This window comes from Oncorhynchus keta, chromosome 20 (assembly GCF_023373465.1).
Source record: "Oncorhynchus keta strain PuntledgeMale-10-30-2019 chromosome 20, Oket_V2, whole genome shotgun sequence".
NCBI classification, from domain to species: Eukaryota; Metazoa; Chordata; class Actinopteri; order Salmoniformes; family Salmonidae; genus Oncorhynchus; species Oncorhynchus keta.
The window spans coordinates 8,197,501-8,210,816 of NC_068440.1; the positions used below are offsets into that span (position 1 = coordinate 8,197,501).

The 13,316-nt window shown below is 41.4% G+C and overlaps 1 protein-coding gene across 2 annotated transcripts; it reads right to left on the minus strand.

Annotated features, from left to right (window-relative positions):
- Window positions 1–932: 932 nt before the first annotated feature.
- On the minus strand, window positions 933–13,228 carry LOC118399280 (zinc finger protein Xfin-like). 2 transcript variants are annotated; one of them, XM_052472004.1, is made up of 9 exons: window positions 12,881–13,026; window positions 12,328–12,445; window positions 9,689–9,891; window positions 8,956–9,060; window positions 8,784–8,876; window positions 8,420–8,530; window positions 8,148–8,271; window positions 5,116–6,594; window positions 933–4,936 (listed from the first exon to the last, which is right to left on the minus strand). In XM_052472004.1, the coding sequence occupies exons 3-9, from the start codon at window positions 9,794–9,796 to the stop codon at window positions 3,054–3,056; spliced, it is 3,903 nt and encodes a 1,300-aa protein (XP_052327964.1). In that variant the 5' UTR covers window positions 9,797–9,891; window positions 12,328–12,445; window positions 12,881–13,026; the 3' UTR covers window positions 933–3,053. The 2 variants fall into 2 exon arrangements, with proteins under 2 accessions (XP_052327964.1, XP_052327963.1); XM_052472003.1 differs by lacking the exon at window positions 12,328–12,445 and having other exon boundaries at window positions 12,881–13,228.
- Window positions 13,229–13,316: the final 88 nt, after the last annotated feature.

The window sequence follows — 13,316 nt, forward strand, 5'->3', positions numbered from 1 at the left end:
TTCAAATTAATATGCACATCTTGTGAACTAACTTGTTAGGTATTATAGTGGTCTTTTGATATCCACATATCCTTTGTTTCTCTCCTTTAAGACCCGTATACCTCCCTCCAATGTAACGTCAGTGTAAAAAGATACAGTAATAGCAAAGACGGACAACAGGATATGAGAAATCGAGTTTCACTTTGACAGTAAACAGAGGGAAATATAGTTCACCCAGTTTACTTTAGTGGACAATCTGCACGGATGTAAAATATCATACTTAATGGAATGGTTCAGATTTACGTACAGAACAATAAGAAATGGTCTGAGACCAGGTAGCCATAGATGACTAACAAATCAACCAATATTTGGATATTGCCACCTAGTTTATCCCCTAAAAGTAAGTTAGCTGATTAAAACTAATGCCATCCTGAACTACCCAGCAACAGATCATTTTAGCCAAAAAAACCTGGTTGCCTCTGCCAGGATGCTGAAACTTGGCCACAAGTGATTTTCCAGCAAGATAAAGAACTCAAGCACACATCTAAACCAACAATCTTATCTGCTTATTTGTGGGTTCTATCCATAGAGATCCTATTATATTACTAGAGGGCGTATGTCATTTATCCTCAAAGTTCCATAATGGGATCAAAATGGCAGCCATCTTGGTCAGGGAGAAATCCAAAACCAGTCTAATTGGAATGAATGGCAGTAAAGGCATAGGTGATGCATTTCCTGCTTTTACATATGTAGGAAAATAAAAAGCATGTGATGTCATAAATTGTCTAATGGGATTTTAGTCACCCTAAAATATTGTCATCTAATAAATACAGTTTATATGAATTTTATACACATTTTCTGTATAAATATCAGATTTGTTCTTGGAAAGCTGTGAGTGCCATTATATGATACAATATCAGTAGGTGTTGCATTTACTACTTGTCAAGCCCAAATCAAGCGAAAAGCATTTTTATTTTTTACAAGCAGGAATGAGAGAATACAGATGGGTCGCGAGCGTCAACGGCATCATGTGCTTCAATTTAGAAAGCACGTTAATTTTTCTCGCGGCTACACAAAGTAATGCTGGTAAAGTGAGCAGATAAATTGCCAGAAAATAAACGGTGTGCATTATGTCAGGAATTAACATTTATAGTCAATTGTCTATTTTGTGTTAAGTTTAGCTGCCAGTGTCAATAATACATATTTGAAAACAATAACTTTATGCCTTTAATTTCAACACAGGCATATAGCCTAGGCAGGCTATGGCTGGGAAACTGAAGGAACTCTGTCCAAGAGAGAATACTGTTATGTAGAAAGAATGAGACTAGCTAAACACTTTATATAAACCAGTACAGTATGGTAGCTACAACTCTCCTTGTGACCCAACATAACAGGTGGCCGATACAGTGGCTCCCGTAGGACATATAAAGTGAGTCAAAAAGGAACACAACAAGAATTGACAAGGGCTACATAGCGAACATAACAATACAACCGTTTATCATGGAATTCACGCGCTCTACTCTCGCAAGCAAATTGACACCGTCGCTCTGTGTGGTTTCGGCTTAAATCATATCAACTGATTCGAGACAGTGTATGGCTGTGGATTGTTTGAATCGAATGTTGGCATATTTACGGTTAATAAAAAAAATTGAGTCATTCCTCTAAAACTGTCTTGCTAGCTAACAAAAATACAGTGCAGGTAAATTCTTCACAATATCTTACCACAGCACTGGCAAACCATGTTGACAAACTCCCTGACCAATATGACTGACCTTTGGACCATCATAAGAAGGTTCATGAACATTATAGTATTCAAATTCCTAATTATATAAATGTAATTATTTGCATAATTTCTAATCCCTTTAATTTATTCCCCCAACACCACTCCTGATTGCACTAAACTAATGGACAACCATAATTCTACTAACAGCTATTTTTTACTCACATGTATAGTACATGCAGTTAAATAATTATACATACAGTACCAGTCAAAAGTTGACACCTACTCATTCAAGGATTTTTCTTTGTTTTTCCTATTTCTACATTGTAAGACATCAAAACTATGAAATAACATATATGGAATCATGTAGTAACCAAAAATGTGTTAAACAAATGTAAATATATTTGATTTTTTAGATCCTTCAAAGTAGCCACCCTTTGCTTTGCACTCTTGTCTGGTTACTACATGATTCCATATGTGTTATTTCATAGTTGATGTCAATGTCTAGTTTTACAATGTAGAAAATAATTCAAAAAAAGAAAAACCCTTGAATGTGTAGATGTGTCCAAACTTTTGACTGGTACTGTACATTCCTAATTTTCTCTTTCTGCAAATGCTGGATTATCACCTGCAGTGGCCAATCCATCAATCATTCTTCAAGCCTCAAATGTCCACAGATGAAACCATCTTTCCAAGTATGATGCCATTTTGCAATTGAAACCCATTGAAAACCTAACCTTTGAACTGAAGAGGGCGGTCCATAAACGCAGACGAAGGATATCAAGGATCTGGAATGAACGCGAGGCATTCATTTTGACCCCTACCTTTAAAAAATAAAATAATTGTTCAACAAAATCTCTTCATCTGAGCAATTGTATTAGTATAAAATAATATTTCCCTTTTTTTTAAACATACAATATAGCTCAGTATTTCAAATATTTATTTGTGACATTTTTGCTCATCTTTATCAAGGGTGTCAATCATTTCAGACACCACTGTAGTTTGAATCTCTCATTACCCTATCTTTAGGAGGACTTATTCCACCCGCTGCCCTTCCTTCACCTGACAGTTGACTAATGGCAGATCAAAACTCATTTCACACATATAATAGATGTCGCCTGACCAGACCAGATTAAAATCACAATAGTCTGATGGGTGACAACATTAGGCTATCAATTGCCAATTGTGAATGAAGGATTCAGCACCGAGCATAGCGCCTCGGTGGGGCTTCGTTCATATGATGACGAGTAATATGTAACGTAAACAATTACTTTTCTCAAATGTAATGAGCAATATATATAACAGATTACTTTAATGAATCCAAACACTGATCGAGGACCACAAATCCCCAACATTACAATGATGTGTAATGTAGGGGGGTATAATGTAGGGGACTTGTATGGCTATATAAACACAACTTGTTTTTTTGGTGTACCCTCAAAAGTGTTCTACGGTTGAACGCCATGCCACATACATGACATTTGAATGGCTTCTCTCCAGTATGGATGAGCATGTGTCGTTTTCTATCTTTGCTGACATAAAAGCGTTTATCGCATACGGGACACGGATACGGCCGCTCCCCTGTGTGTCTCCGTAGATGCTCCTGCAGCTCACTCTTCTGCCTACAACCTTTTCCACACTCTTGGCACTTGAATGGCCGTTCTCCAGTGTGTGTCTGGGTGTGTATCCTCAATTCAGCTGTAGATTTGAAACCTTTCCCGCAGAGATCACAGAGGAACGGTCTCTCGCCAGTGTGGATTAACATATGCCTTCTTAACCATACCAACTGAAAAAACTTCTTCCCGCAGTCTGGGCAGATGAAAGCCGCATCTTTGTGATGTAACATGTGTTGTTTCAATAGCTCTCTTCTCTGGAACCTTTTCCCACAAGTGGAGCAAGAATGGGGTTTTCCCTCAACATGACTCTTAGAGTGTGATTGTAGTAGTTTTTCACTCCGGAAACCCTTTCCACACTCGGCGCAGAGGAATGGTTTCTCCCCTGTGTGAATTCGCTCGTGAATAGTCAGGGTATACTGTGTTCGGAATAATCGCTGGCACACAGAGCACTGGTAAGGAGTGGACTCATTTCTCTGATGTAAGCGCAGCTCAGTTAACGAAACAAAAGTCTTCTGACAAGAAGGGCATGGGAACGGCCCAGTAAATTGATGAGTACGACTGTAGTGGCTCTTCAGGTCCATGCCCTGTGAAAAGATCTCGTCACAAAAGGTGCACTTCAAGATGTCAGGGCACTTGTTGAGACTTTCCTTTTGGTGAGAAGCAATGTGCCTTACCATGGTTGCTTCAAATTTAAAAGTCTTCTGGCATACGGGACATGCTTTGGGAATTGTCTTTTTATTAGAGGACTGTGCTGTAGTGGTGGGAACTTGAGAGGTTGTTGGTTCCTGGGTTGCTGTACTGGACGGCTGAGGAATCTCATTTCTCTTTTCCCTAAGAGTCGTCGACCATGCTGGCCTACTCCCATTTTTGTGACTTCTATCTAACCGACAACCTCTTTTGCTCTGCTGGTGTCTCTTCCTTTGACTGTGGGATACAAAAGCCTTCAAACATCGGGGACACTTGAAGCGGCTTTTGTCTGGGGCATGATGGTAAAAATAGTGGCTTTTCAAACTAGACGTTTGTGAAAAAGTTGCATGGCATACAGGGCACGTTTTGGAATTATTTTTATTTAAGGGAAGTCCTGGAGTTATGCGTGCAGAAGGGTTATTTGACCCTAACTCCTTCCCTTTTTTGACAGCTTCACTTGTAGGACAACCTCTTTTGTTACTCTGGTGTTTCTTCAAAGCACTAAGGAAGGCAAAAGCCTTCAGACAAAGAGGACACTTAAAAAGTCTTCTGCCTTTGTGAAACACAATAAGATGCCTTCTCAACATATACTGAACTTGAAAAGTCTCATGGCTTAGATGGCATGTGTTTGGATCAGTACTTGCATTACTGGACTCTCCCGAGATCCTGTCCTTTCCATGCTGATGTTCATTGACCTCCTGTTTCATCATCTCCTCACAATCATTCTGCCAATGTTTTTGTAAGTCGTCCGGATGTTCAAAGCCTTCCCCACACTGGGTGCACTGGTGAGGGCTCTGCTCAGTGTGAGATCTCATGTGAGTTGTCAAATCCTTTGCTTCAACAAAACTCTTCCCACATAAGGAGCATATTTTGGCACGTTTGCTTCTTTTAGAAGACTGCCCCGTGGTATGGGAAGCAGGACGAGGATTACCACCTGGTGTTGAGAGGAGAGAAGTACCATTGTTAAAGAACACAGAGATGTCACTCTCAACCCAGTTACTTCACCCACAACTGCCATACCCCCAACTTAAACCATGGAGTTAATTCCACACACACACACACACACACACACAATAAATATATTGTTTAAAAATATACAAATGTTTTACTCACCTGTCACAAGACCGTTGGCATCAACTTGGGTTTGCGGCACTACGGGCTGAAGTTCCAAATCAGACACATCTTCAACTGCCCGTTTTCTTCCAATATTAATTTGGCTGTCACTTTCATCCCTCTTTCTCTCTTCCGTTGGCTCTCTGGTGGGCGTCTCGTCTTTCCCTTTTCTAGAAACCATTTCCTCATTTAGATGCTCCGACTCGACATCCACAGGAGGCCCTTCATCCTGATCTGAAGACATGACTCCATCTGAAACCTTGACAGTTTCCTTGGAACCAGGCATGTCAGGCATGGCGGCGAGAAAGGTGTGCAGTTCAGAAAAGAATGGACAGGTCGCTCGGCCACTACTGCTTGGGTTCCTCAGTGCTCGTCTGTAGCTGTGCTTCATGTGCTTCATCTTTGATTGGCACTGCTTCCACGTCCTTTTGATGCCAATGTTCTTTAGCCGCTCGGAAACTTCACTGTACGCGTGTTTCTTTCGGTAACTCTGCTCCATCATCTGAAGAACCTGTTTGTTTGACCATACAGAGATCAGTGCTTTCGTCCCCTCCAGGGTCCAGGTCCGTGTATCATTGTCTACCAATGTTGTTGAGGACATATCTTCAACCATCTGTTTGCGAAGTTTTCTGGGGGGGATTTTCATCTTGCTGTCACTTTGAGGGCTGCAAAAAGCATCATCCCTCTTTCCCTCTTCTGTTTGCGTTTTGGTGAGGGTCTCGTCTTTCCCTTTTCTAGAAACCATTTCCTCATTTAGATGCTCCGACTCGACATCCACGGGCCCTTCATCCTGATTCAAAGACACGACTTCATCGGAAACCTTGACAGTTTCCTTGGGCCCAGGCATGTCAGGCATGGCGGCGAGAAATTTGTGCAGTTGAGAAAAGAACGGACACGGTCGGCTGCTCGGGTTCCTCAGTGTTTCTCTGTATCTCCACTTCAAGGCTTTTATCTTATTGTGGCACTGCTTCGTTGTCTTTTTGACACCAAGCTCCTTTAAACACTCCGAAATTTCTCTGTACACATGTTTTTTTCTATAACTTTGCTCCATTTTATGAAGAATCTGTTCATCTGACCATACAGAGATGAGCACCGTTGTCTCATCAGGGGTCCAGCAGGTCCATCCGACGTCGTCTGCTGTCATCGATGACGTTGAGGACATGTCTTCTCCATCGACAACCTCGACCTGTAAAACATTATAAGCCAACTGATGCTGCAGTCTCTCCTCATAGTTCCCTTCTCCCCATTCTTCGTTCCTTCTATCCGTCATATCCACTGTCTTCTTAACCGTGTCCAAACTCATCCCCAGCGGCTTCTCTGCATGATCTTTCTCTATCAAAGTGTCCCTTTCTTTTTTGGGTGCACATGTGGCTACAGACTGGCTATGTGAGCGTGCTTCATCGATGTCCATTTCCACCCTCTCCGAGAACGTGTGAGACAGTGAAGAGAGGATGCGATCATCAGCACAAGATGAATGACCTGAAACATTGAAAAAAAGAGAATAAAATATTTTGTCTTCCTGTGACTTTAATGATATATAGTCATTGATTCTTGAAGAATATACATTGCACTCGGAAGGTATTCAGACCACTTGACTTTTTGCATATTTTGTTGTTGCAGCCTTCTAAAATTGATCAAATTGTTTTTTCCTCATCAATCTAAAACACAATACCAAAATATGACAAAGCGAAAACAGGTTTTTAGACATTTCTGCAAGCATATAAAAAAAACTAAAAACTGAAATATTACATTTACATAAGTATTCAGACCATTTACTCAGTACTTTGTTGAAGTACCTTTGGCAGTGATTACAGCCTCAAGTCTTCTTGGGTATTATGCTACAAACTTGGCACACCTGTATTTGGAGAATTTCTCCCATTCTTCTCTGCAGATCCTCTCAAGCTGTCAGGTTGGATGGGGAGCATTGCTGCACAGCTATTTTCAGGTCTCTCAAGAGATGTTCAAGTCTGGGCTCTGGTTGGGCCACTCAAGAACATTTAGAGACTTGTCCTGAAGCCACTCCTGTGTAGTCTTGGCTGTGTACTTAGGATCACTGTCCTGTTGGAAGGTGAACTTCACCCCAGCCTGTGGTCCTGAGCAGGTTAACATCAAGGATTTCTCTATACTTTGCTCCGTTCATCTTTCCCTTGATACGGACCAGTCTCCCAATCAATGCAGCTGAAAAAAAGGGTGCAAGGTTTCCTCCAGATGTGACACCTAGTATTCAGGCCAAAGAGTTCAAACTTGGTTTCATCAGGCCAGATAATCTGGTTTCTCATAGTCAGAGTCTTTAGGTGACTTTTGGCAAACTCCAAGCGGGCTGTCCTGTGCCTTTTACTGAGGAGTGGCTTCCGTCTGGCCACTCTACCATAAAGGCCTGATTGGTGGAGTGCTGCAGAGGTGGTTGTCCTTCTAGATGGTTCTCCACAGAGGAACTCTGGAGCTCTGTCAGAGAGACCATCGGGTTCTTGGTCACCTCCCTGTCCAAGGCCCTTCTCCCCCGATTGCTCAGTTTGGCCGGGCGGCCAGCTCTAGGAAAAGTCTAAAGGTATGTTATTGCTTTGTCATTATGGGGTATTGTGTGTAGATTGATGAGAAAAAAACTATTCAATACATTTTAGAATACGGCTGTAACGTAACAAAATGCTTAAAAAGTCAAGGGGTCTGAATACTTTCCGAATGCACTGTATATGCTTGTTTTAATCCATTATTTGTAAACATACTTGTAAACAAACACTTTATAGCCTCAACATGGTTCAAATTATAATTTTGGAATCATGGATGGTCAGTCCTTGCATCCATAGCGTCGTGTACGAATATAAGTGGTTACATTTCTCCAGCCCTATCCCTCAGATGTTTACCAAATCGATACCTTGAAAATAGAAACAGAGCGTCACCCATAGCATATGCCCAGGTTTCCTGTCAAACAATGGGAGCATCTCTGCAAAAGTTCCCGTCCAGTGTAGCAGGTTTAAATGTAATACGTTTATTTTCTACTGTTATGAAAACAGAGCTGGGGAAAAAAAGCCTACCATTAGTGAACAAATGGCCATGGCATCTGTGGTGTTGGAGGAGAGTCTTCAAAGGCTGAGGTTGAGTCACAGACTGTGCACACTCCTTCAGCACAGAGGGGGCAGGTCTGAGCCAGGATGCTGTCTGAGAACGGGAGGTGGTTTTAAAAATGTGCAACAAATTCAATTGACCAAATAACAACAAGAATGTATGGTACACTCAGCAATATGACAACATCAATTCAACAATCGGCCAAGGCTGACACCGCCGGCTCTTCCCAAATTGCTCATACCTGTTGAAATGTTGGTGTTGGGAGCAGTTTCTCCAGCCTGGAGAGGAACTCCCACATCAGAGTCTGCAGTGCCTTGTCATACATGGGGCCAAATTCCTCTGGAAAAACTTCCTAGAAGAGTCGAGTATAACAGATTAAATAAATGCATTCTTAATTGAGTGTGAGGCATCCCATTGACATAATTAGTAACTATACAAGTCAACTCAATATTAGCTAATGCAAGCTGAGGTTCAGCAGTACGGAGTAAGCCAGTAACAAGGATTTCAATGGAATAGGATATGGAATAGATTGTGCATGCACTGCTGTGCAGTTTAACGCCTAGATTTCAATGTCAGTTTAGCAGAAATATTGTTCTCACACCAACCTGGAAGAAGTGTTCCCTCTCAAGTGGGTCATCTAGAAGAGCTTGGACAAGTTCCAAGAAGTTTGACTCTGATGCCTCCACCTCTGTATCTATCTACAGAAAGTATACATAACACAGTAGGTCAATTAACCTGGCCGGCAGAGTTACAAGTCTTGATCAGACTGGCACTCACCTCCTTTTCTCTATGAGTGATGATGCAGGTCCTCATCCTGCTCAGGTGTGGCTGGACGGTCTCCGGGTCGGCTGAATGATCAGAGCGACACAACTCCAGAACCAGCTGTCAACAAACAGGTAACACTGAAACATTTTGGACACAAACCAATCTGGCAGTGAGTACGATATAATAATGTTCTAGTATGTGCTATATACTATAAAGTCAAAGCCTGTATCAAGTGAAGCCATGTCACTCAAGTCGCCATACTGGCTACACCCGCAGGGGCGCTTGTTTTCGTGAAAAGACCATAGCGGTTTGGCTAACACAGAAACTGTGACGGAGAGCATGATCAGAGAAAGCAGCAAAAATGATTGGTTATGTGGAACCTTCCTGCTGCAGAACCCATTGTAAATCAGTTATATGGCATACATCCACTTAGTACCAAAAATAATATGGTCTGGTTTTAGGGGCCCTTACTGTAGAGGACTCAACCATGATCATGTGTGTGAAATATAACAAACATTGATTGATTGATTGATTAGACATGATTCCATTTGAAGTATTTGTGTACTTGTTTGACATTTTATAACATCTTCTAAACTGTGGACGCGACCAATAAGCTGATGTGATTGTCTATTTTTACCTTTATGGGGAGTCCCACTGAAACCAAGGTCTCTTTCACAAGGGAACTCTACATGTGGACAAGGTCACCCAACTTCATACCTCAACCACACCCCTCTTAATTTCTCACCTGTGCCCGCAGTCCCATGACGAGCTGGACTTTCTCTCTGTAACTCATCAGGTCAGGGGTTATCTCCAACACAGTGGTCACAAACTCCTCCACCAACCCGTAGTCCATTGTGTCTCTGCGCTGAACAACTTGCCATAGAGCTGCGGACACCAGCCGCAGTGGAGGAACCAGAAGACGCAGAGACGACAGAGGAAGAGGACGACCTGGTAGGAAAGAAACGCTTTGTTGACGTTTCAAGCCACCTTTATTGCGATTGCGGACTATCAGACTTTTACATGTCATGTGGCTTTGTTGCCGAGTAGCCGAATGTGGGTGGCAGTAGCATGGAGCGAAATACCTGCCAAAAGGTTGAGCGTATGTATCGTTAGGATCGTAAGAAAAGCCATGCGTGAAACGTAAATGTGGAATTTATCTGTGAACATACAAACACCATGTTACGATTACAGACTAACATTGCAGGCTTGAACAAATCTTGTGTTGCAATTCTGACATATACAATAATACCTTTCAGAGTTTGGGCAGTTTCGTCTCACCAACAACAACCAAAAACGTACACCAAACGGTCTGTGAGGGGTGCTACGCGAACAAACATAACACACGCAAACAAGCATAACACCGTATTAAAAAATTACGTAGACATCCCCACGCATGCACCTTATCAAAATATGACTCATTTGGTATTGCACCACATGATTCTCTGGGCTCTGTTTGCAATCATAACCAGTAGTATCTACCAGGAATAATGAATCACAACCAGTAGTATCTACCAGGAATAATGAATCATAACCAGTAGTATCTACCAGGAATAATGAATCATAACCAGTAGTATCTACCAGGAATAATGAATCACAACCAGTAGTATCTACCAGGAATAATGAATCATAACCAGTAGTATCTACCAGGAATAATGAATCATAACCAGTAGTATCTACCAGGAATAATGAATCATAACCAGTAGTATCTACCAGGAATAATGAATCATAACCAGTAGTATCTACCAGGAATAATGAAACATAACCAGTAGTATCTACCAGGAATAATGAATCATAACCAGTAGTATCTACCAGGAATAATGAAACATAACCAGTAGTATCTACCAGGAATAATAAAACATGGAACAATAATAGATGTTTGGTGAATCTATGAATTATGAATGGCCACTGGAGTCTTTGCTACTCAAAATACATTAGAATATTTTTATATTGATTTAATCACTAAATTTAGCCAAAGCATATTCTGTAGGAGGGGTTAATATGAAGTTAAAATAATTTGACATGATTTATATGAATCTAGTAATGAACACACAGACTTTGAAAATAACACGGGAGAGGTTAAACGTAGTCTGGCATAGGTTTATTCCCACACTTTACAATAACTCTGTTGCAGTGGTCTTAGGTAGTCACCGTATAGGCTACTCCCTCCGACACACTGCTGCCCAGTTGAAGAGCTTGTGATCTCCATGCAGCACCACAGCACCATGCGCCTTAGGAAAAGCACCTCTTCTGGAGGCATGCAGTCAGAGTCATTATAGCCTCATGTAGGACTATTTGCCTACTAGACAAATAAAGTGCAGCGCATGCGATCTTCAGTTTCTTGGCCATTTCTCACATGGAATAGCCTTCATTTCTCAGAACAAGAATAGACTACCGAGTTTCAGAAGAAAGTTATTTTTGAGCCTGTTATCAAACCCACAAGTGCTGATGCTCCAGATACTCAACAAGTCTAAAGGCAAGTTTTATTGCTTTTTTAATTAGAACAGTTTTCAGCTGTGCTAACATAATTGCAAAAGTGTTTTCTAATGATCAATTAGCCTTTTAAAATGCTAAACTTGGATTATCTAACACAACGTGCCATTGGAACACAGGAGTGATGGTTGCTGATAATGAGCCTCTACACCTATATAGATATTCCATTAAAAAAATCTGCTGTTTCAATCAAATGTATTTATAAAGCCCTTCTTACATCAGCTGATATCTCAAAGTGCCGTACAGAAACCCAGCCTAAAACTCCAAACAGCAAGCAATGCAGGTGTAGAACTACGGTGGCTAGGAAAAACTCCCTAGAAAGGCCAGAACCTAGGAAGAAACCTAGAGATGAACCAGGCTATGAGGGGTGTCCAGTCCTCTTCTAGCTGTGCCGGGTGGAGATTAACAGAACATGGCCAAGATGTTCAAACGTTCATAGATGACCAACAGGGTCAAATAATAATAATCACAGTGGATGTCGAGGGTGCAACAGGTCAGCTACAATAGTAATTTACAACATCAACAATGTCTACACTGTATTACTGATAAATTTGATGTTATTTTAAATGAACAAAAATGCTTTTCTTTCAAAAACAAGGACATTTCTAAGTGACCCCAAACTTTTGAACAGTAGTGTATGTTCAACCTTTTGGCAGCTATCTCACTCCATACAGTAGCCTAGAAGCTTGCCATCTATTGGACAGTTTGTTACTACTTCTACACTGTCAGTGAAACAGAAATGAGTAAACTACATGAATGAAGGTAACTAAGATTTTTTTAAATAATAGTTACATGCATTTATTTGGCACTCCTCAATATAACTACTAACATACTACAGTCAATTTAATATAATGAAGCATTGATTTTCAGACAGTTTTTTTCAAACCTCCCCACCTTGCCCAAATCCGAACAGCAGGGCAGTTTTTCTTGAGCAAGGCACTTAAACTCCCCCAGCTGTTCTCCATCCAGGGGTGCTGCACACTGTGCCTCTCAACGTGTGTGTGTGTGTTGTCTGGGGGATATTGGGAAAGACAAGAGGACGAATTCCCCATTTCAACTAAGCTTGTCCTCCAGCCAGCGCTCTGCTCTCTCTTTTGAACCTTTTTCTGGTTGCAATTAAGCCTGGTTACAATCTTTAGACAGGCAGCCCAATTCTGATCTTGTTTTTCAGTCATTGGTATTTTAACCAATCAGATCAGCTCTGTAAAAGAGTTGCTGTGAGAAGAGCTGATGTGATTGGTCAAAATATCAATTAGTGGGGGAAAAAAATAACTGAACTGGGCTGCCCATCTAAATCCATCCTTAAACTCTTGAAAACGATGATCTGTGTGACTGGGTTTACACGGGCAACCGACTTTATTTTACACCAATTGGTCCTTTGACCAATCAAATCAGATATTTTCACATCAATAGCGACACTGAAAACTATTAATTTCAATTTGCTTACCATTATCTTCATCATCGTCGGTTTCCTTAGACTCGGGCATGTCAGGCATGGCGGCGAGAAATTCGTGCAGTTCAGAAAAGAACGGACACGGTCGGCTGCTGCTCGGGTTCCTCAGTGTTTCTCTGTATCTCCACTTCAATGCCTTCATTTTATTTTGACACTGCTTCCACGTCCGTTTGACACCAAGGTCCTTTAGCCGCTCCGAAATTTCGCTGTAAACATGTTTGTTTCTGTACGTTTGCTCCATCTTCAGAAGAATCTGTTCGTTTGACCATACGGAGATCAGCACCTTTGTCTCCTCCGGGGACCATGTCCATCCGACATCGTCTGCCAATGACATTGTTGAGTTGATAATCGCCTACAGCAGCTAGTAAGTTATAGTACAAGGTTAATATTAGTGGTAGTACCTAGCTAAATTCAAACGCTTCGGTCGCCT